Source organism: Anomaloglossus baeobatrachus, chromosome 1 (genome assembly GCF_048569485.1).
Source record: "Anomaloglossus baeobatrachus isolate aAnoBae1 chromosome 1, aAnoBae1.hap1, whole genome shotgun sequence".
Lineage (NCBI taxonomy): Eukaryota > Metazoa > Chordata > Amphibia > Anura > Aromobatidae > Anomaloglossus > Anomaloglossus baeobatrachus.
The window spans coordinates 223,757,700-223,782,523 of record NC_134353.1 but is presented as its reverse complement, the minus strand read 5'-3'; the positions used below and the strand labels follow the sequence as shown (position 1 = coordinate 223,782,523).

General features: G+C 48.1%; 1 protein-coding gene across 4 annotated transcripts in view; it reads left to right on the top strand.

Annotated features, from left to right (window-relative positions):
* IL15 (interleukin 15) overlaps nt 1-24,824 on the top strand; it is a 134,228-nt gene that overhangs the window by 33,797 nt on the left and 75,607 nt on the right. For all 4 annotated transcript variants that reach the window (XM_075348286.1, XM_075348303.1, XM_075348294.1 and 1 more), the window contains exon 2: nt 21,133-21,294. In XM_075348286.1, the coding sequence (XP_075204401.1) occupies nt 21,254-21,294 (41 nt within the window). In that variant the 5' untranslated portion in view covers nt 21,133-21,253. The remainder of the gene's footprint in view (nt 1-21,132; nt 21,295-24,824) is intronic.

Here is a 24,824-nt window from a genome sequence, read left to right as displayed (position 1 = left end):
AAGATGGCGCTTCTATGAAAGCGCCATTTTCTGGGGTGGCTGCGGACTGCAATTCGCAGTGGGGGTGCCCAGAAAGCATGGGCACCCTGCACTGTGGATTCCAATCCCCAGCTGCCTAGTTGTACCCGGCTGGACTCAAAAATTAGGCGAAGCCCACGTCATTTTTTTTTTTTAATTATTTCATGAAATAATTAAAAAAAAGGGCTTCTCTATATTTTTGGTTCCCAGCCGGGTACAAATAGGCAGCTGGGGGTTGGGGGCAGCCCGTACCTGCCTGCTGTACCCGGCTAGCATACAAAAATATGGCGAAGCCCATGTCATTTTTTTTTTCTTTTTGGGCAAAAAACTGCATACAGTCCTGGATGGAGGATGCTGAGACTTGTGGTTCTGCAGCTGCTGTCTGCTCTCCTGCATACACTAGTGAATGGAGGATGCTGAGACTTGTAGTTCTGCAGCTGCTGTCTGCTCTCCTGCATACACTAGTGAATGGAGGATGCTGAGACTTGTAGTTCTGCAGCTGCTGTCTGCTCTCCTGCATACACTAGTGAATGGAGGATGCTGAGACTTGTAGTTCTGCAGCTGCTGTCTGCTCTCCTGCATACACTAGTTCTGCAGCTGTCTGCTCTCCTGCATACAATGAACATTTTGAAGAAGGAAATGACATCAGACCTTTTTTTTTTTTTTTTTTTCATCAACAATCTTTAATGGCATTGTGCACTGATTAAAAACGCAGTGAGTAAAAACGCAGCAAAAAACGCACCAAATCGCGGCAAAAACGCATGCATTTTTGCCGCGTTTTTTAGCCGCGGGTGCGTTTTTTAGACAAAAACGCACATAAAAACGCAGCGTGAAAAAAACGTCTAGTGCGCACATACCCTTAAGCTGGTGTCACACACAGCGACAACGACAACGACGTCGCTGCTACGTCACCATTTTCTGTGACGTTGCAGCGACGTCCCGTCGCTGTCGCTGTGTGTGACATCCAGCGATGAGCTGGCCCCTGCTGTGAGGTCGCCGGTCGTTGCTGAATGTCCAGCTTCATTTTTTGGTCGTCACTCTCCCGCTGTGACACACACATCGCTGTGTGTGACAGCGAGAGAGCGACGAAATGAAGCGAGCAGGGAGCAGGAGCCGGCGTCTGGCAGCTGCGGTAAGCTGTAACCAGCGTAAACATCGGGTAACCAAGGGAAGACCTTTCCCTGGTTACCCGATATTTACCTTCGTTACCAGCCTCCGCTCTTGCTGCCAGTGCCGGCTCCTGCTCTGTGCACATGTGGCTGCAGTACGCATCGGGTAATTAACCCGATGTATACTGTAGCAAGGAGAGCAAGGAGCCAGCGCTAAGCAGTGTGCGCGGCTCCCTGCTCTCTGCACTGCGACATGTAGCTGCAGTACACATCGGGTTAATTAACCCGATGTATACTGTACCTAGGAGAGCAAGGAGCCAGCGCTAAGCGCGGCTCCCTGCTCTCTGCACATGTAGCACAGCGACGTTATGATCACTGCTGCGTCGCTGTGTTTGACAGCTAAGCAGCGATCATAACAGCGACTTACAAGGTCGCTGTTACGTCACAGAAAATGGTGACGTAACAGCGACGTCGTTGTCGCTGTCGCTTAGTGTGAACCCAGCTTTAGTCTCAGATGGTGGTATGTCACCTCCATAGCCAGGGAAGGTTATGTCCAGTCATTGCTCATCAAGGTAGGGGTAAAATTGTGGTAAAGGGGTAAAGAACAGTGGAAGTTATATGAAAAGAACTGTCCTTGTCTCTGACTGTTTTTGATCCCATTTTGCCTTTTGCTACTCAGCTATTCTACAAAATATTTACCGGTACTTGTGTATGTTTTTGCAATTAAAGGCTTGGGATACAATTCAGACTTCATATAAGGCTGCGGCCACATGGGGATTACTGAAATCCCCTCGCATGACACTCGGCTCACTCTGGCAGTACAGCAGAGCAGAGTGTCATGCGAGTGTCCCTGCGACTGAGGTCCGATCGTGTGAGTAGACCTCAACTGCGGGGGGCGGTCAGCACTGTGGAGGGGAGGGCCGGCTATGTGGAGGGGCAGGCCGGCACAGAGGACAGGAGGGAGGGATTTATCTCCCTTTCTCATGCGTAGCCGGCTATTTTGATTCTCGCTCTGCACTCGCGGTACACCGGTGTACCGCGAGTGCAGTGCGATTTCTTCGTCGCTCCATTGGGAGACCCAGACAATTGGGTGTATAGATTCTGCCTCCGGAGGCCACACAAAGTATTACACTTAAAAGTGTAAAGCCCCTCCCCTTCTGCCTATACACCCCCTGTGCCTCACGGGCTCCTCAGTTTTTATGCTTTGTGCGAAGGAGGCTGACATCCACGCATAGCTGCTGACTATGTCGGATGGAAGAAAAGAGGGCCCATAACAGGGCCCCCAGCATGCTCCCTTCTCACCCCACTCTGGTCGGCGGTGTTGTTAAGGTTGAGGTACCCATTGCGGGTACATAGGCAGGAGCCACATGCTGTTTTCCTTCCCCATCCCTTAATGGGCTCTGGGTGAAGTGGGATCCTAATCGGTCTCCAGGCACTGGGACCGTGCTCCCTCCGCAGCCCCTGGGGAATCTGCTGGACAGGAGCCGGGTATCGTCAGGGACAAGGCCCTGCTACTGTGAGGTACTCTGTGTCCCCGTGGGGGACCGCGCATGGAGCGCTTGTGCCATACACACTGCAGCACTGCTGGGTGTGTTAGTGCGCCGGGGACTACCGCGCCGACCGCGCTTATTTGCCGGCCGCGCTTATAACTTTAGTCCCCGGCTTTTGCGGCCTAATATCGCATATTCCCGCCCCCAGGCCTGCCAGTCAGGGGAAGGGCGGGACGCTGCACAGGACGTCAGCGCTGAGGGCTGGAGCATACTTTGTATCCTCCTCCCCCCTTACTCAGCACAGTGGGGCATCAGATTCCCGCACTTTCTAGGGCATGCCCACGGCCCCCTCCTCCCCACAGAACGCCGGCAGCCATTCCTGTCAGCACTTCTGCAGCTGGAGAGGAGAGACAACACGGCTCTGGGAGGCCCAGGCAGGGAATCTGGTGATCACACAACCGCTTTGAGCGGTCGGTAAGCAGCACCTGTGGTGCTGGCCCCACTGAGTGCCGAAGTGTACATATATATATATGCTTATATGCTATACATTTACACTGTACGGTCGCACTGTTGACTTTTGGCTATATACCCTCCTGGATTGTATTCAGAGGAGACAACAGCATGTCGTCCGCAAAAAGCAAAGGTGCCAAAGCACAGGCTTACTTTGCAACCTGTACCTCATGTGCGGCTATACTACCGGCAGGTTCCACCGACCCTCATTGTGTGCAATGCTCGGCCCCACCTGCTACCACTGTCCAGGTGACAGGGACGGAGTTTGCAGTATTTGCTGACAAACTGTCTGAGAGTATGGATAAATGGTCTGCTAAGATACTAGAAGCCTTGCAGTCCATGCCGGTAACACAGGCCCCGGGCACTGTTGAATCACTGACCCCAGGCCCCCCTCAGTTGGAGCAGCAAAGTGCTCCTGGGGTGACTCATAGGTCCCAGGGTGAGGTCTCTGACACGGACCGCAGTCCCAGGCCGCCTAAGCGGGCTCGCTGGGAAATTCCCTCGACTTCATCACACTGTTCAGGGTCTCAGCAGGAGGACTCTCTGGATGATGAAGCGGAGGTAGCAGATCAGGATTCTGATCCTGAGGCCGCTCTCAACCTAGATACACCTGAAGGTGACGCCATAGTGAATGACCTTATAGCGACCATCAATCAGGTGTTGGATATTTCTCCCCCAGCTCCTCCAATTGAGGAGTCAGCTTCTCAGCAGGAGAAATTCCGTTTCAGGTTTCCCAAGCGTACATTGAGTGCGTTTCTGGATCACTCTGACTTCAGAGAGGCAGTCCAGAAACACCGAGCTTGTCCAGATAAGCGTTTTTCCAAGCGCCTTAAGGATACACGTTATCCCTTCCCCCCTGACGTTGTCAAGGGCTGGGCTCAGTGTCCCAAGGTGGATCCTTCAGTCTCCAGTCTGGCGGCTAGATCCATAGTTGCAGTGGAAGATGGGGCTTCACTCAAAGATGCCACTGACAGACAGATGGAGCTCTGGTTGAAATCCATCTATGAAGCTATCGGCGCGTCTTTTGCTCCAGCATTCGCAGCCGTATGGGCACTCCAAGCTATCTCAGCTTGTCATGCGCAGATTAATGCAGTCACACGTACGTCTGCTCTGCAAGTGGTGTCCTTAACCTCTCAGGCGTCGGCGTTTGCGTCCTACGCCATTAATGCTGTCCTGGACTCTGCGAGCCGTACGGCGGTAGCATCCGCCAATTCGGTGGCAGTCCGCAGGGCCATGTGGCTACGTGAATGGAAGGCAGACTCTGCTTCCAAAAAGTTCTTAACCGGTTTGCCATTTTCTGGCGACCGCCTGTTTGGTGAGCGATTGGATGAAATCATTAAACAATCCAAGGGAAAGGACTCATCCTTACCCCAGTCCAAACCAAACAGACCTCAACCACGGAAGGTACAATCGAGGTTTCGGTCCGCGGGCAGGTCTCAATTCTCCTCGTCCAAAAGGCCTCAGAAGGATCAGAGGAACTCCGATTCATGGCGGTCTAAGTCACGTCCTAAAAAGACCGCCGGAGGAACCGCTCCCAAAGCGGCCTCCTCATGACTTTCGGCCTCCTCACACCGCATCCTCGGTCGGTGGCAGGCTTTCCCGCTTTTGCGACGCCTGGCTGCCACAGGTAAAAGACCGTTGGGTGAGAGACATCCTGTCTCACGGTTACAGGATAGAGTTCAGCTCTCGTCCTCCGACTCGATTCTTCAGAACATCTCCGCCCCCCGAGCGAGCCGATGCTCTTCTTCAGGCGGTGTGCACTCTGAAGGCAGAAGGAGTGGTGATCCCTGTTCCCTTTCAGCAACAGGGTCACGGTTTTTACTCCAACTTGTTCGTGGTGCCAAAAAAGGACGGATCCTTCCGTCCTGTTCTGGACCTAAAACTGCTCAACAAACACGTAAAAACCAGGCGGTTCCGGATGGAATCGCTCCGCTCCGTCATCGCCTCAATGTCCCAAGGAGATTTCCTAGCATCAATCGACATCAAAGATGCTTATCTCCACGTACCGATTGCTCCAGAGCATCAGCGCTTCCTGCGTTTCGCCATAGGGGACGAACACCTTCAGTTCGTGGCACTGCCTTTCGGCCTGGCGACAGCCCCACGGGTCTTCACCAAGGTCATGGCAACAGTAGTAGCAGTTCTGCACTCTCAGGGACACTCGGTGATCCCTTACTTAGACGATCTGCTTGTCAAGGCACCCTCTCAAGTGGCATGCCAACACAGCCTGAACATTGCTCTGGAGACTCTCCAGAGTTTTGGGTGGATCATCAATTTTCCAAAGTCAAATCTGACACCGGCCCAATCACTGACATATCTTGGCATGGAGTTTCATACTCTCTCAGCGATAGTGAAGCTTCCGCTGGACAAACAGTGTTCACTACAGACAGGGGTGCAATCTCTCCTTCAAGGCCAGTCACACCCCTTGAGGCGCCTCATGCACTTCCTAGGGAAGATGGTAGCAGCAATGGAGGCAGTTCCTTTTGCGCAGTTTCATCTGCGTCCACTTCAATGGGACATTCTCCGCAAATGGGACAGGAAGTCGACGTCCCTCGACAGGAACGTCTCCCTTTCTCGGGCAGCCAAGGCTTCCCTTCAGTGGTGGCTTCTTCCCACTTCTCTGTCGAAGGGGAAATCCTTCCTGCCCCCATCCTGGGCTGTGGTCACGACGGACGCGAGCCTGTCAGGGTGGGGAGCGGTCTTTCTCCACCACAGGGCTCAGGGTACTTGGACTCAGCCAGAGTCCTCCCTTCAGATCAATGTTCTGGAGATAAGGGCAGTGTATCTTGCCCTAAAGGCGTTCCAGCCGTGGCTGGAAGGCAAGCAGATCCGAATTCAGTCGGACAACTCCACAGCGGTGGCATACATCAACCACCAAGGCGGAACACGCAGTCGGCAAGCCTTCCAGGAAGTCCGGCGGATTCTGCTATGGGTGGAAGCCACAGCCTCCACCATATCCGCAGTTCACATACCGGGCGTAGAAAACTGGGAAGCAGACTTTCTCAGTCGCCAGGGCATGGACGCAGGGGAATGGTCCCTTCACCCGGACGTGTTTCAGGAGATCTGTTGCCGCTGGGGGATGCCGGACGTCGACCTAATGGCGTCCCGGCACAACAACAAGGTCCCGACATTCATGGCACGGTCTCAAGATCACAGAGCTCTGGCGGCAGACGCCTTAGTTCAGGATTGGTCGCAGTTTCAACTCCCTTATGTGTTTCCTTCTCTGGCACTGTTGCCCAGAGTGTTACGCAAGATCAGGTCCGACTGCCGCCGCGCCATCCTCGTCGCTCCAGACTGGCCGAGGAGGTCGTGGTACCCGGATCTGTGGCATCTCACGGTGGGCCAACCGTGGGCACTACCAGACCGACCAGACTTGCTGTCTCAAGGGCCGTTTTTCCATCTGAATTCTGCGGCCCTCAACCTGACTGTGTGGCCATTGAGTCCTGGATCCTAGCGTCTTCAGGGTTATCTCAAGAGGTCATTGCCACTATGAGACAGGCTAGGAAACCAACGTCCGCCAAGATCTACCACAGGACGTGGAGGATATTCTTATCTTGGTGCTCTGATCAGGGTTTTTCTCCCTGGCCATTTGCCTTGCCCACTTTTCTTTCCTTCCTTCAATCCGGATTGGAAAAAGGTTTGTCGCTCGGCTCCCTTAAGGGACAAGTCTCAGCGCTCTCTGTGTTTTTTCAGAAGCGCCTAGCCAGACTTCCACAGGTACGCACGTTCCTGCAGGGGGTTTGTCACATAGTCCCTCCTTACAAGCGGCCTTTAGAACCCTGGGATCTGAACAGGGTGCTGATGGCTCTTCAGAAACCACCTTTCGAGCCAATGAGGGATATTTCTCTCTCACGCCTTTCGCAGAAAGTGGCCTTCCTAGTAGCAGTCACATCACTTCGGAGAGTGTCTGAGCTAGCAGCGCTGTCATGCAAAGCCCCTTTCCTGGTGTTTCACCAGGACAAGGTGGTTCTGCGTCCGGTTCCGGAATTTCTCCCTAAGGCTAGCGCCACACATCCGTGCCTCCGGCACGTGTTTGTCATTTTTTACACGTACCGGCGGCACGGAGACACTTTAACCAATGCTACCCTATTGTAGCAGGCACACACACGTAAAACCACACGGAACGTGTGTCCGTGTGCGTTTGTACGTGTGTGCGTTTTTGAAAGCGCTGACATGTCAGTGTTTTCTCCCGCAGCACGGGTGTCACACGGCCCGCTCCCGCACCACACGGGTGTAGTGTGGATGCGGTCCCGTGTGACACGCGCCGGAGAAAACACACATGTCAGTGAAAAAAAAAACAAACATTAACTCACCTTCTCCAGCCCTCCTGTCTCTGCCGCTGCTGCCTCTTGCTGCCGACCGCCGCTCATTATTCTCATTGAATATTCACTTCACTGCCTGGCAGCAGCAGCAGCGGGGAGACGGGAGGGCTGGAGACCGAGGATCAGCACCACGGACAGCACCGCGGACATCAGGAAGGACCAGGTGAGTATTATAATTACCAGTTCTACGTGTGCTATCGCGGATAGCACACGTAGAACACACGTGTCACGCACGTACCAGAGACACGTACTTACCTGCACGCAACAAGCAGGGAAAATACGTGTCTCTCGGCACGTGCGTGAATTTCACGTGAGTGTGGCAGAAGCCTAAGGTGGTATCCCCCTTTCATCTCAATCAGGATATCTCCTTACCCTCTTTTTGTCCTCATCCAGTTCACCAATGTGAAAGGGATTTGCACTTGTTAGATCTGGTGAGAGCACTCAGACTCTACATTTCTCGTACGGCGCCCCTGCGCCGCTCGGATGCACTCTTTGTCCTTGTCGCTGGCCAGCGTAAAGGGTCACAGACTTCCAAATCAACCCTGGCTCGGTGGATCAAGGAACCAATTCTCGAAGCTTACCGATCTTCTGGACTTCCGGTTCCCTCAGGGCTGAGGGCCCATTCTACCAGAGCCGTGGGTGCGTCCTGGGCTTTGCGGCACCAGGCTACGGCTCAGCAGGTGTGTCAGGCAGCTACCTGGTCGAGCCTGCACACTTTCACGAAACACTATCAGGTGCATACCTATGCTTCGGCAGATGCCAGCCTAGGTAGGCGAGTCCTTCAGGCGGCGGTTGCCCACCTGTAGGAAGGGGCCGTCTTACGGCTCTATTACGAGGTTTTACTTTACCCACCCAGGGACTGCTTTTGGACGTCCCAATTGTCTGGGTCTCCCAATGGAGCGACAAAGAAGAAGGGAATTTTGTTTACTTACCGTAAATTCCTTTTCTTCTAGCTCCAATTGGGAGACCCAGCACCCGCCCCTGTTCCCTTCGGGCTGTTGTTCTTTGTGTACACATGTTGTTCATGTTGAATGGTTTCAGTTCTCCGAAATTTCTTCGGATTGAATTTACTTTAAACCAATTTATAACTTTTCCTCCTTCTTGCTTTTGCACCAAAACTGAGGAGCCCGTGAGGCACGGGGGGTGTATAGGCAGAAGGGGAGGGGCTTTACACTTTTAAGTGTAATACTTTGTGTGGCCTCCGGAGGCAGAAGCTATACACCCAATTGTCTGGGTCTCCCAATTGGAGCTAGAAGAAAAGGAATTTACGGTAAGTAAACAAAATTCCCTTCTTTTCTCTCGCCCCATAGACTTGAATGGGTGCGAGAGTAAACAGGATCGCATTACAGTCGCAGCATGCTGTGATTGTTTTCTCGGTCTGATTAGGGCTGAGAAAATAATCGCTCATGTGCGCTGACACACAGGCTAATATTGGTCGGAGTGGAATGCGATTTTTTTTATCGCACTCCACTCGCACCGATTTTCATGCCGTGTGTCTTAGGCTGTGTGCGCACATTGCGGTTTTTTTCATGCTTTTACGCAGCGTTTTAAACTGCAGCGTAAACGCATGCGTTCTGCATCCCCAGCAAAGTCAATGAGAATTTAAGAAATTCCATGCACACGTTGCGTTTTAGAACGCAGTGTTTTGGATGCCACATTTTTTACAAAATCTCTGCGTTCTAAAAAGCAACATGTCAATTTTTTTGTGCGTTTTGGATGCTTTTCCCTCTCTGTCTATGGCAGAGCAAGCATCCAGAGCTCATGAATTCTGCATCCATGCTGCATTCGCAATGCATCCAAAATGCAGCTTTTCGGCTGCATTTTGAAACACACATGCAGGGACAAAACACTGCAGAATATTTGTCACGGCAGAACGCAATGTGCGCACATAGCCTTAGGCCTATGGGGCCTTTTGTTGTCAGTGTCTTATACGTGCCATAAGTGAATTAAGGAACAGGTTTGGAAAACAGACGTAGAAAACTGTCAATTGGAACTAAAATGGATGATCAAAGAATTCTTTTCTACAGAAAGAAAAATAGGCCTCTTTCACACGTTAGTATTTTGTATCAGTGTTTCATCAGTGTGTCATCAGTATTTGGATACCAAAACCAGGAGTGTCTCCAAAACACAGAAGAGGGGTCAGTCTTTCAATTATAGTTCTTCTTTGTAAGAATTTCTCTGTAAGTAAGTTTTGGCATCTAAATACTGACGAAACACTGATGCAAAATACTGATGTGTGAAAGAGGCCTAACATCTAGCCAAATCAATCCAAAAGAGTTGGACGAAAGATTGTCAATGTCTACAATCATGCCAGTAACCAATCATTTAACAGCCTGTTTACACGGGCTGACCCAGCTTCAGGTGAGCACTGAGCCATCCGTAATAGATCGCTCAGTGTGCACAGACTGCCATTTTTCTCGACAGCACAAATCCTGTTTAAGGCCCCCTTCACACGTCCGTGTCTCCGGTACGTGCTAGGTCCGTACCCGTATGTACCGGAGACACGGGCACACGTATACCCATTAAAATCAATGGGTATATGTGCACGCACGTGTTCTGCCGGTGGCCCGTGCCTCTGTGTGGAGCAGACGTGTGCCGTGTGCTCCACACGGATGCATGTCTGTGTTTCTCCGGCAGCACGGGCCCGCACACGTACCACATGGATGTAGTGTGGATGCGGGCCCATATGACACGCGCCGGAGAAACACACGTGTCATTTAAAAAACAAAAAAAACCACATACTCACCTCCACCAGCCCTGCAGTCTCTGCCGCGGCTGTCACCTGCATCCGTCCCCCAGTGAATTTGAACAACGCATCTTCTTCACTGGGGGCCGGAAGCAGCGTCAGCGAGGCATGGCTTGTGCCGGAAACTGTCATTCAGCACCACAGACAGCTCCGGAAGAATCAGGTAAGGCGGGGCTTTCCGTTCTCCATGTGTAATTACGTATAACACACGGAGAACACACGTAGTGCCATAAACACGGCACACAGAGAGGAAAACGCACCATTGACACGTCCGTGAAATTCGTGCACGTGTTTCATGGACGTGTGAAGGGGGCCTAAATAGGATGACGTTCTGCCGAAAAACATCTTGTGCAGCAAATAAGTCACCGTAATTTCATCTGATGTACAAACATTTTGCTCATTCATCGGCTGATTGACTGCACTACAAGCTTTCCTGGGGACGTTTGTGTAGTGTAACTAAACTTTAACTTGTGCCAGAAAACTAGTATAATATCAATATGAAACATGAAAGGAAGGTCTCATTTACTGCAGAATTATGGGGAGATAAGGTATGCACACCAGTGACTATGTAAGGGGAATACATGGAATAGCAGAAACTGCTGTGTGAATACTGACATGAAAAATTCAATAGCTATATGTAAGAATGAAATGTGAAAAATGGAACCTGCATTACTGCCATGAATATATGAATAAAGAGAAATTTAGCTACTGAATTGATCAATGCAATAGAGCCCCAACACTACGCCAAAGTATTTCTCTACGTTGGGGTCCCTAGCTTGTGTGTGTCCTCTCATGCAGTTAAAAAAACTTACCGTGTATGGGAAGCTGAGACCCAGGCTATATATACGATGTGGATTGGCAATAGGTGTGTGTGGGGAGGGTTCCCCATAGTGATGTTTTTTAGGTTTTTGCACCCAGTTCAGACATAGAATGGAGTTCCAAACGTTATTTCTTATTTGTTAGTTGTTTTTTGTTTGGGAACCCTCCCCACACACACCTATTGCCAATCCACATCGTATATATAGCCTGGGTCTCAGCTTCCCATACACGGTAAGTTTTTTAACTGCATGAGAGGACACACACAAGCTAGGGACCCCAACGTAGAGAAATACTTTGGCGTAGTGTTGGGGCTCTATTGCATTGATCAATTCAGTAGCTAAATTTCTCTTTATTCATATATTCATAGCAGTAATGCAGGTTACATTTTTCCACATTTCATTCGTACATATAGCTATTGAATTTTTCATGTCAGTATTCACACAGCAGTTTCTGCTATTCCATGTATTCCCCTTACATAGTCACTGGTGTGCATACCTTATCTCCCCATAGTGATGTTTTTTAGGTTTTTGCACCCAGTTCAGACATAGAATGGAGTTCCAAACGTTATTTCTTATTTATCATTTACTGCAGAAGACTGATGTAATTACATCAATAACTGTCATAATTGTGAAAATGTTAGCTTATCTAGAGGATACTCATGACTCACAGCATACAGTGACAATAGGTGGCTTTACACACTGCAACATCGCAAACGACATCGCTGTAACGTCACCGGTTTTGTGACGTAATAGCGACCTCCCCAGCGACATTGCAGTGTGTGAAACACATCAGCGACCTGGCCCCTGCTGTGAAGTTGCTGATCGCTACAAATCGTTCAGGACCATTTTTTGGTCCTTTGTTTCCCGCTGTGCAGCATGATCGCTAGAAAGTCTCAGGCGGGCTTTGCACGTTGCGACATCGCAAGCCGATGCTGCGATGTCGCACGCGATAGTCCCCGCCCCCGTCGCAGGTACAATATCTTGTGAAAGCTGGCGTAGCGAAAATTATCGCTACGCCGGCTTCACATGCACTCACCTGCCCTGCGACCGTCGCTCTGGCCCGGCGACCCGCCTCCATATTAAGGGGGCGGGTCGTGCGGCGTCACTGCGACGTCACACGGCAGGCGGCCAATAGGAGCGGAGGGGCGGAGATGAGCGGGATGTAAACATCCCGCCCACCTCCTTCCTTCCGCATATCCTACGGAAGCCGCGGTGACGCCGGTAGGAGATGTTCCTCGCTACTGCGGCTTCACACACAGCGATGTGTGCTGCCGCAGGAGCGAGGAACAACATCGGACCGTCGCGTCAGCGTAATTATGGATTACACCGACGCTGCACCGATGATACGATTACGACGCTTTTGCGCTCGTTAATCGTATCATCTAGGCTTTACACACGGCGATGTCGCATGCGATGCCGGATGTGCGTCACTTTCAATTTGACCCCCACCGACATCGCACCTGCGATGTCGTAGTGTGCAAAGCCCGCCTCAGTGTGTAAAGGGGACTTAAATGTGCAGGCAGCAGGAGCCGGCTTCTGCGGACACTGGTAACCACGGTAAACATCGGGTAACCAAGAAGCCCTGTCCTTGGTTACCCGATATTTACCTTCGTTACCAGCCTCCGCCGCTCTCACTGTCAGTGCCGGCTCCTGCTCCTTGCACGTGTAGCTGAGTACACATCGGGTAATTAACCCCATGTGTGCTGTAACTAGGAAAGCAGGGAGCCAGCGCTAAGCAGTGTGCGCTGCTCCCTGCTCTCTGCACGTGTAGCTGTGTGCGCTGGTAACCAAGGTAAATATCGGGTTGGTTACCCGATATTTACCTAAAGGGGGCTTTACACGCTACGACATCGCTAATGCGAACTCGTTGGGGTCACGGAATTGGTGACGCACATCCGCCCGCTTTAGCGATGCCGTTGCGTGTGAAACCGATGAGCGATTTTGCATCGTTGTAAAAACGTGCAAAATCGCTCATCGGTGACATGGGGGTTCATTCTCAAAAATCGTTACTGCAGCAGTAACGAGGTTGTTCCTCGTTCCTGCGGCAGCACACATCGCTCCGTGTGACGCCGCAGGAACGAGGAAGCTCTCCTTACCTGCCTCCCGGCCACAATGTGGAAGAAAGGAGGTCGGCGGGATGTTACGTTCCGCTCAGCTCCGCCCCTCCGCTGCTATTGGGCGGCCACTCAGTGACGTCGCTATGACGCCGCACGGACTGCCCCCTTAGAAAGGAGGCGGTTCGCCGGTCACAGCGACGTCGCCAGGCAGGTACGTATGTAGGTAAGTATGTGTGACGGGTCTGGGCGATGTTGTGCGACACGGGCAGCGATTTGCCCGTGTCGCGCAACAGATGGGGGCGGGTACCCATACTAGTGATATCGGGACCGATAGTAGTAGCTAAGTTAAGTTTAGTGGTAACTAAAGTAGCCTTTAGTTACCAAGCGCAGCATCGCTTCAGTGCGTCGCTGCTGGCTGGGGGCTGGTCACTGGTTGCTGGTGACAGCTCACCAGCAACCCGTGTAGCGATGCTCCAGCGATCCCTGCCAGGTCAGGTTGCTGGTGGGATCGCTGGAGCGTCTGACTGTGTGACCTCTCACCAGCAACCTCCTAGCAACTTACCAGTCATCCCTATCAGGTTGTATCGTTGTTGGGATCGCTGGTAAGTTGTTTAGTGTGACGGTACCTTAACTTGATTCAACACTCAAAGATTCCCTGCTATGATGACCTTACACCACCCGTCACCTTGCATTGTGAACTGTTTATTACAGGCACTCAATAGCTGTAGACAAGCCTTGCTTTCAGAGGCAGTTAGCAATTTATCTAAGGACAGCAATTTTTACTCACTTGGCAGACGTCTTTGTATTTTGTATGGCCTCTTGGTTGTTGGTGAACTGTTGCTCATATATGTTTCCTGAATAATTGACATAGACACAATATATTTGAACAGAGCAAGTCTGTTAGGGAAGAAATTGAATGAACCGGCCTGATAGAATAGACCTTGCTATTTTGATTGTTTAGCTGTAAGCTTGGCTTTATGAACCTCCTAGCAATATGTGTGCCTGGAATTTCTTATCTGGTTGTGAAAGCACCAACCACTCCAGTGTTTTTTTTCTATTGCATCGCTGAAATGGTGCTTTAACTCCTTCAACCCTGGGCGAATTTCCGTTTTTCGTTTTCGTATTTCCCTCCCATTCTTCCAAGAGCCATAACTTTTTTTTTTTTTCTGTTGATGCAGCCATATGAGCGCTTGTTTTTTGCAGGACGAGTTTCACTTTTGAATGACACCATTCATTCTGCCATATATTGTACTGCAAAATAGGAAAAAAATTCCAAGTGCGCTGAGATTGCAAAAAAAGTCCAATTCCACGATTGTTTTTTTTTTTGTTTACCATGTTCAATATATGCTAAAACTGACTAGGCAATATGATTCCCCAGGTCAGTACGATTTTGCAGATACCAAACATGTTTTACTTTTATCTAATTTAAAAAAAAAAAAAAAAAAAAAAAAAGAGTTGCGCTTTGGTCACCATTTTTACGTAATCTGGGCCTTGAGACCTTATTTTTTGCGTTTTGAGCTGATGTTTTTAATTATACGATTTTTAGGTAGATGCAATGTTTTGATCACCTGTTATTTAATTTTAGTGTAGTTCTTGCATTTTTAATTTTTTTTCTCTCTACACCCATTACCAATCAGATTAATTAATTTTATATATTGATAGATCGGGCATTTCTGAATTGGGAAATACCAAACGTGTATTTTTTTTTTAATGTTTTATTTTCAATGGGGCAAAATGAGGGTGGCTTGAATTTTTAGATTTGATTTTCTTTACATTTTTTTTATTCATTTTATTAGTTCCCTTAGGGTACTTGAAGCCTGCACTGTCCAATTGCTTCTGCTGTTCAGAGCGATGCTTCAGCATTCCTCTAAACAGCAGAAATGCAGATATCCAATGACTGCAAATGTTCAACCGGCATTCACATGAGCTTCATCATGGCAGTGCCAGGGGTCATCTCATCAGCTGACCCCAAGGCAGTCATGAGAGCCCATCGGCACCCTGTGATCACGTCATGGGGCCGCTAATGGCGGCAAGTATAGCACAATTACAGCTGGCACGTGTTAGATCGCGCTGTCAGAGTTTGACGGCGCAATCTAGCTAGCTAAGAGGCACTGGTGAATCTCCAGTCTACCTGTGCCTTTTAGCTGCACATGTCAGCTGATCAGATCAGCTGACATGTGCACATGTGTGAGGAATAATGAGGGTTCAACATGTGAACTCGCATTAAAGGGACATACATGACCAAGGTTACTTCCTTGGTCGTGAATGGGTTAAATCTATGTCCCCTGAACCCTTTGTTATAGTCCCCTTTATTTTCTAACACCACCGATCCATTGATAGAAGTGTGTTGGAGGAGCACGCAAGAGGTACCAACTCTATGCATCTCTAATGACAGCCTCGTTTTGGCTCTCATAGAGATGCATTGTGATTTTGTGACGTAACCTCTGACTTCCGGCCAGTCAGAAGTTATGGGCTCAAGATGACGCCACGTGACAGGAGTGGCGTCAGTAAAAGCATGAAAAACCCGGAGGGTGAGTATAAGACCAGGGGCACGGATAAAGCGCCACTCCATAGCTGAAACCCCATCCCGCTGGAGTGGGGCTTTAGATGTGAGTCCATAAGTATCGCAGACTTTCTCGATGGCCCAAAAAAAGCATCAAAACTGCATCCGTTTTTGACACTTTTTTTTGCCACCGCATGCAGATCTGGTGCAGAAACTTTGTGCACCAAATCTTCAGCGTGTGCACATAGCCCTAGTGTTCCAGCAGGACAATGACCTGACGCATACATCATTATTGGCACAGAAATGGTTGAGTGACAATGAAGTATTGGTGCTTGATTGGCCCCCACAGTCACCAGACCTCAATCCAATCAAACACTTGAGGGTAGAGTTGAAGAAAAAGCTGTATACATCCCCAAGTGAGTCAACCAGTATGCACCAACATCGGTAACTTGTAGAAGAGACCTGGTGTCAGATTTTGGTCAAGACATGCTGGGATCTGATCTAGAGCATGCCCAGAAGGATTCAGCCAATGTTGAAAGCCAAAGGTGGATTACAAAATACTAACAAAATGACAATGCAGTGACATGACAAGAATCTGCATAACTAATCATATGCTAAATAGTTTCAAATCAAATTCTTTTGTTTATTTGGTATGTTTGTTTTAGCAACCAGACCCTTATTATTGCTGTGGCTAGATTTCTGTTGTCATATTAGAAAAGTGCATATCTACCAAGAGCACGGCTTCATGGACGCATCTTCTTTTTCAATATAGAGGAGTACATCCGTGAATTCATGATACTATCAATGAAATGTGCCTCCGAATACCAGCAGAAGTCATGCAGCCTCACATAAGTGAAGAAAGGTTGGATCCAGCATCAAAATCCATGGTTTAAAAAGATTCCACTTTATTGAAAAATAAGTATAAAAATATAGAAAGGACGTATATATTAGCAGAGGGATGGGGCAAAGTGCATGAAACACCTGACGCGTTTCGGACGGTGAAATTAAAAGTAGTCCTTAGTCATGCCTAGTCCTGTTGCACAGAACTATATGGTAAGGCTGCTTTCACACATCCGGTTTTTGCTGAGCGGTACAATACGGAGCTTTGCAGAAAAAACGCAACCCAATTGCGTTTTTTCCCCGCATAGACTTGCATTAGCGCCGCATTGTGCGGCATGGCCTTGCGTTGCTTCCGGTTTTTGCTGGATGCGGTATATTTAGCCGATGCGGCGGCCGTATGGAACGTTGCCTGGAACTTTTTTTGTGCGGCGAAAAAACTGCATCGCGCCGTATCCGTATTTACAATGCAAGCCTATGGGCGCCAGATGCGACGTCCTGCGGCAAAATCCGCATCCGGCCGCCGGATGCGTTTTTTTGCACTGCGCATGCTCAGTATCAAGCCGCATCCATCAAAAAATGGACGGGCCGTATGGAAAAACTTATGCAACGGATTCGGTTTTTCTGCCGCATCCGTTGCATAGGTTTTTGAGCCGGATTGAGCCGCACTGCAAAAAACAGATGTGTGAAAGCAGCCTAAGGCCCCCTTCACACTTCCGTGAAAAACACGCACATGTGTTACGGGCCGTTTTTCGGGTCCGTATCCCGTTTTTGTGTCCGTTTTTATGGTCCGTGTGGCATCTGTGTGAATTGCGTATGCTATCCGTGTTTGTGTGTAGAACGTCCGTGTGTGCGTGTGAAATTAACGTGTAGGTGTACGTGGAATGTCCGTGTGGAATGTCCGTGTGTGTGATGCACAATGTCGTTTATAAATGTCGGCTGACAGCCGACAGAGTTGCGCGATGAGAATGAACTCGGGTGAACTTCACCCGACTTCATCCTCATACCGCGGCTCTGTCTGTGTCGAGTACTGATTAGCGGTCACCTGTGAAGGATTCACCGGTGACCGCTAATCCCCCGAGTGACTGAAGTTTCCCCCCCTCTCTCATACTCACCGATCCCCGATCCCCGGCGCGGCGCTGCATGGCATTCACACTGCTGCGGCGGCTTTTACTATTTGCGTGTTTGTTCCGTTTCCGTATATACCGGAGACACGGACAAACATGCACCAATGTTAATCTATGATTGTGGTCACACGTGCGTTATTTCATTATGTCCGTGTGTGTGTGTCCGTGATCCGTATGTGTTTTCGTTTTGCACGGATGCATGTCCGTTATCTGCACGGAGCACGCACACGTGGACACAATGAAAGTCTATGGGTATGTGCACACACGTTAGTAAACACGTATGCATCTACCTATAGTCCGTGTCCGTTTGGTGTTTTTATTTCTAGTGATGTTGGCCATTCTTTCTATTTCTGTGTATATCGGTCAATCTCCCTGAGTCCGTCGGTCGGTCTCTCTGTCGGTCTCTCTGTCTGTCTGTCCCTCTCTCACAGTCTGTCGGTCAGTTTCCCCCCCTCTCTCATACTTACCGTTCCCCGATCACCGGCGCGGCGCTGCACGGCATTCACACTGCTGCGGCGGCTTTTACTATTTTGAAAAAGCTGTCCGCTCATTAAACAATCTCGTATTCCCTGCTTTCCCCGCCCACCGGCGCCTATGATTGGTTGCAGTGAGACACGGCCCCACGCTGAGTGACAGGTGTCTCACTGCACCCATCATCCTGGATTACGCCGGACATGGAGGGGTTTTTCGGGCTGATTAAATTGTTGAACCAGGGTATATGTTTGTGTTTTTTATTTCTAATAAAGGATTTTTTTCTGGTGTGTGTGTTAATTTACTGTAATTTACAGATTAATCATGAAAGGAATCTCGGGGAGACGCCTGACATGATTAATCTAGGATTTAGTGGCAGCTATCGGCTGCCATTAACTCCTTATTACCCCGATTTGCCAAAGCACCAGGGCAAATAGGGAAGAGCCGGGTACAGTCCCAGAACTGTCGCATCTAATGTATGCGGCAATTCTGGGCGGCTGTTGGCTGATATTGTTAGGGTGGGGGGCTCCCCATAACGTGGGGCTCCCCATCCTGAGAATACCAGCCTTCAGCCGTATGGCTTTATCTGGCTGGCATTAAAATTGGGGGGGGACCGCACGCCGTTTTTTTAAATTATTTATTTATTTATTTTACTGCACAGTATAGACACGCCCACCGGCTGCTGTGATTGGGTGCAGTGAGACAGCTGTCACTCAGCGTGGGGGCGTGTCTCACTGCAACCAATCATAGGCGCCGGTGGGCGGGGAAAGCAGGGAATACGAGATTGTTTAATGAGCGGACAGCTTTTTCAAAATAGTAAAAGCCGCCGCAGCAGTGTGAATGCCGTGCAGCGCCGCGCCGGTGATCGGGGAACGGTAAGTATGAGAGAGGGGGGGAAACTGACCGACAGACTGTGAGAGAGGGACAGACAGACAGAGAGACCGACAGAGAGACCGACCGACTGACTCAGGGAGATTGACCGATATACACAGAAATAGAAAGAATGGCCAACATCACTAGAAATAAAAACACCAAACGGACACGGACTATAGGTAGATGCATACGTGTTTACTAACGTGTGTGCACATACCCATAGACTTTCATTGTGTCCATGTGTGCGTGCTCCGTGCAGATAACGGACATGCATCCGTGCAAAACGAAAACACATACGGATCACGGACACGCACACACGGACATAATGAAATAACGCACGTGTGACCACAATCATAGATTAACATTGGTGCATGTTTGTCCGTGTCTCCGGTATATACGGAAACGGAACAAACACGCACGAGTTTCATGGACGTGTGAAGGGGGCCTAAGCTGGAGTTTCTGCTATATTAGCCTCACATAAGGACAGTGCACGAATATGTTTCCCTGAAGGCTCCATACCCTTAGAAAAATTAATTTAGAAAAATGCATCATGCTTACCTATTGGGTGCCAGTAATTTCAGCACCGTATATCAACTCAATGGAGAGAAAAAATAAAAATGTACAGGAATGTTCAGTACATAATTGATGATAGCTTCTCTTTTTAGTATTTACATGTAATTCTCAATGAAAAAAGACGAAACATTTATAAAAAAAAATAATGAAATTTAGTAATGTTGCAGTGGCATCACATTGAAGTGAAACTTGTGCTGCAAAAGATAAGTATGGAGTTTGTATCAGACATTTTTTCCACTGGAATTATACTATAAGGCACAATTACTTTGACAGACTGTCATGATCCAGGACCGGTATTCTCCGCTCCAGAGTTTCCCAGACCCGACCTGGTCATATCAGGGGTTGACTCCCATTAGCCTCGTTCTGGTTTAAGGAGATACTACTGTATGTCTGGTCTCGGCACTGGCATTCCTGTGCTGGTTATAGTTTTGCTCTGCAGCCTGTGACTGGCTCTAGTGAGATTTCCTGTTTGATCTGACACCTTGTTACCGTGTCCTTACCTGTACCCTCCCCTGTTCATCTGTCTTTCCCAGTCCCTAACTTCCCGCTCCTGTCTGTTGTTCGTGTTCCCCTCTGCATACCTGATCTCCCAGCTTCCGACTCGGTTCTGTTTTCTGACTTGATTTTGATCCTCCCTCTGCAGTGACTTGACTTCCTGGCTGACCCTGACTGTTTGACTACTCTGGTTGTTCGCCTGCTTACTGCCTGCTGAAGTTACTCTGCTGTACTTCAGCTGCCTTTCTGTTACAGTGTTACTTTGACTCTCCTTCACTACTCTGCTGCTACCTAGTGGGTATACACTGTACTACATCTCACTAGACCTTTGAACAGCGTGACACAGACGTCATCCATTGTATCAAACTAAGATGTCTTACATTATAGTAAAACAAACTCGTATGCGGGCATCACACGAGACGATCTATTGTGCGATATGTCGTCAGGGTCACGGTTTTCGTGACGCACATCTGGCATCGTTTACAACGTCGTCCCGTGTGACACCTATGAGCGACGCAGAACGTTCGCAAATCGTGTATCGTTGACACGTTGCTCATTTTTAAAAAGTCGTTTATTTTTCTTTGCGCCGGTTGTTCATCGTACCCGGGGCAGCACACATCGCTCCGTGTGACACCCCGGGAACGATGAACACAGCTTACCTGCGTCCTGCGCCTCCTGCCGGCTATGCGGAAGGAAGGAGGTGGGTGGGATGTTTACGTCCCGCTCATCTCCGCCCCTCCGCTTCTATTGGCCGGCCGCTGTGTGACGTCGCTGTGATGCCGAACGTCCCACCCCCTTCAGGAAGTGGATGTTCGCCGCCCACAGCGACGTCGCTCAGCAGGTAAGTACGTGTGACGGAGGTTTAACGACTTTGTGCGCCACGGGCAACTAATTGCCCGTGCCGCACAAACGACGGGGGCGGGTACGATCGCTCGTGCGATCGCACGATAGATCGTACCGTGTGACGCCCGCATTAGAATCGCAGTTACTCAGTAACGTGAATCACACTAGATACATACTGAAATCTTGCTTATTCTTTTACACTTTCCTTATTTTGTTGACATTTCACATTTTTATTTCTTATCTCTTGGCTTTTAGAAATCAGTTTAGTCATTCTAATCAGGAATATCTGACTACCCATATTGTAACTTATGTATTAAACAAAATGTTTTATCTTTCCTAACAGCCTTTTGGTAGGAATGTTGTCTGTTCTAGATGAAGTTTTGGAGGCATTCCAACAGTGTATATTACTCCATGATGACATTCATAGATATGAACCGACTTTTATTTTGGATTCCCATCAATAAATGAATCTCTGGATTGTGTTCCTATTTAGCATCACCTTAAGGTAATGGTGAGTATGGTGTTTTTAAATGTCATGATATTTGATTCATATCTGTCCAATCAGAGCAGTATTGCATTGACAGGTAGGAAAAGCTTGGGCTAAACAAGAAAACAACAATCCAATCTTTGGTTTCATTACCTCCTTTGCATTATTATTCTTTGGTGTCCCCTCATCAACCAGTTAAAAAAATGTCATTATTAAGTATTCCGTAACCTGGTGTGCATGTAAATTGTGGTATTGAGGATCCAGCTAAAATGAGGCTTTCAGGATCTAGATAAATTATGGCATAAACATCATAGCAAATACTGTTATTGCCTGAGGAAATGAAGTAGTATGCCAAATTATGGTTGTCCATGGAAACATGGGTAAGCCTCATCTTCCCGAGCAAGATATTCACTCATTGCATCAGAACTCCACTCTGGTCAATAGTTGAGGCATCTGAGGCGGGGGACTTTCCTCTGTTACATCCATATGTTTCAATAGTGCATGCAAAAAGGGGATGTTTTAAGTTTTCTGTTTGTATCTTGCCTTCTCTGTACACATGAACACTCAGTTGAGTCTTCATATGTTTCAATGGCAAGATGGAGGGAAGACTCTTCCAAAAATGTTTGATGACAGCTAACCACACCTGGTAGCAAAAGTTTTGAGCTTTCAAATTTAACAAGCCAGAGTCTTCCCTTCTTGGCATCATCTATTGGGGAAAAGTGGCACCCTTTTTTAATTTTTATGTGGTTGGAATTCTGCACCAGAAGTTAAATAAACATTTAAAAAAGTGTGTTTTGTCACAATGACAACACATTCTTCAATACTGGTGTTGTACTCGCCGGTCTTGATGAGGAGGTGAGCTGGAGTCAAGAGTCATAAGCCTCCTAATGAATCCGTTGCCTCAGAAAAGCGACATGTGCCTCTGTATGTGCCTCACCACAAATCTGAGACTAAAGTAAGATTTGCTACTTGTCATGGATTTGATGCACAGATGGTTACACACCCCGTCTCGCCTCAGCGTCACCCACTTTGTAGAAGTTGTGAAAATGAGAATGCCAAAAGTCGTAAAATTCTACTTTGCGCCATAATTTTACAACTTTTCAAAGCTTTTTTTACTTGCATAAAAGCTTTGATGACTTGGGCCGTTAATGGATGCCACTCATTCCATCCCTTTTAAGGTCATTATTTAAAAAAGTAAAAGACAATAATTAAAGTTCATTGATAAAATATCTAATAACTAAATGACTTAAAGAAAGAATTATAAAAATATTATTTGTTTTTTTGTTTAATAGGAGTCAAATTCATTTAAATAAACAATATCACCAACATACCTCAAAAATCCAAGATACGAATAAAAAAAAAGACATGAATTACCGATAGCTGTATAGATACCAAATTTAAAAAGTTGTGGCTGATTGAATGCAAATGCAAAAAGTTTTAAAAAATCTTCAGTATGTAACGTGGCTGTATCAGTCTGGCAGTATATTCAATTGAATTAGCTAATATAAAGAATTTTTCGTCTCTGTGAGCCCAAATCACGAAGATTCTTTCATTGTCCAAATATTTCTGGACCAAACTTTTTATACAGTTAGTTCTAGAAATATTTGGACAGCGACAAAATCGTAGTGATTTGGTCTCTGCATCCTGCTATTTTTTATTTTTAAATGAACAACTGAGATGCAATTGAAGTGTAGACTTAAGGGGGCTTTACACGCTGCGACATCGCTAATGCGGAGTCGTTGGGGTCACGGAATTTGTGACGCACATCCGGCCGCATTAGCGATGTTGCTGCGTGTGACACCGATGAGCGATTTTGCATCGTTGCAAAATCGCTCATCGGTGACATGGGGGTCCATTCTCGATTATCGTTACTGCAGCAGTAACGATGTAGTTCGTCGCTCCTGCGGCAGCACACATCGCTATGTGTGACGCCGCAGGAACGAGGAACCTCTCCTTACCTGCCTCCCGGCCGCTATGAGGAAGGAAGGAGGTGGGCGGGATATTCCGGCCACTCATCTCCGCCCCTCCGCTTCTATTGGGCGGCCGCTCAGTGACGTCACTGTGATGCCGCACGGACCGCCCCCTTAGAAAGGAGGCGGTTCGCCGGTCACAGCAACGTCGCCGGGCAGGTAAGTGTGTGTGACGGGTCTGCGCGATGTTGTGCGGCACGGGCAGCGATTTGCCCGTGTCGCACAACAGATGGGGCGGGTACCCACGCTAGCGATATCGGGACCGATATCGCAGTGTGTAAAGTAGCCTTTAGGCTATGTCCGCACGTTGCTTTTTACCTGCTTATTTGCTGCTTTTTCAACTGCAGCGTTTAATGCCAAAATGGTTGTGTTCTGCTTTTCAAGCAAAGTCTATGGGAATTTGGGTTTCTTGTCCGCACTATGCAGTTCAAACTGCAACCTTTTTGTTGCAGAACTTTGGTCAAAAACTCAGATTTGCAGTGCAAATCCCAAATGGCAAAAACAATTGACATGTTGCATAGTGCGGACAAGAAACCCAAATTCCCATAGACTTTGCTTGAAAAGCAGAACACAACCATTTTGGCATTAAACGGTGCAGTTGAAAAAGCAGCAAAAAAGCAGGTAAAAAGCAGGTAAAAAGCAAAGTGCGCACATAGACTTAAAGGGGTTGAACAAAAGTATCCTGTGAAACGTTTAGGAATTGGAGCCAATTTTCTACAAAGTCTCATTTCAGGGGCTCAAAAGTAATTGGACAAATTGACTTTACCATAAATAAAATCTTAATTTTTAATACTTTCTAGAGAATCCTTTGTAGGCAATGACTGCTTCAAGTCTGGAAGCCATGGACTTCACCAAACACTGGGTTTACTCCTTTGTGATGATTTGTCAGGCCTTTTACTGCAGCTGAATTCACTAATTTAAGAAAAGAATGGATGCTTTATAGAAGGTTATGAATAACATAATATTACAAGTATATAGTTGACCCAGCTTAGGAGTCGAGAAGGATTTTTGTTCCCTATGGAGAAAATTGTCTTCTACTCTGTGGGTTTTTGTCTTCCCCTGGTTTAACACTGCAGAACAGCGACACTAAAAATAGACTGAACTAGATGGACATAAGGTCTTCCTTCAGCCTTAGAAACTACGTTACTATGTTGCTTGTTGTGGGTCTTTCTGCCTTAACTTTTGTCTTAAGTATGTGAAATATATGCTCGATAGGGTTCAGACCAAGTGATTGACTCGGCCATTGCAGAATATTCCATGCCTTTGCCTTAATAAAAAAAAACTCCTGGGTTGGTTTTGCATTATGTTTTGGGTCATTGTCCATCTGTACTGTGAAGCTCCGTTCAATCAACCTTGGTGCATTTGCATGAATCTGAGCAGCAAGTCTTGCCCTGTACACTTCAGAATTCATCCTCCAGCTTCTGTCTTCAGTCACATCATCACTAGCCACTAGTGATCCAGTGCCAATGAGTGACATGCATCCCCATGCCATCATCACCCTGCCTCCCCATGCGTTACAGAAGACGTTCTATGCTTTGGATTATGAGCCGTTCCAAGTCTTCTGCTTACTTGCTGCTT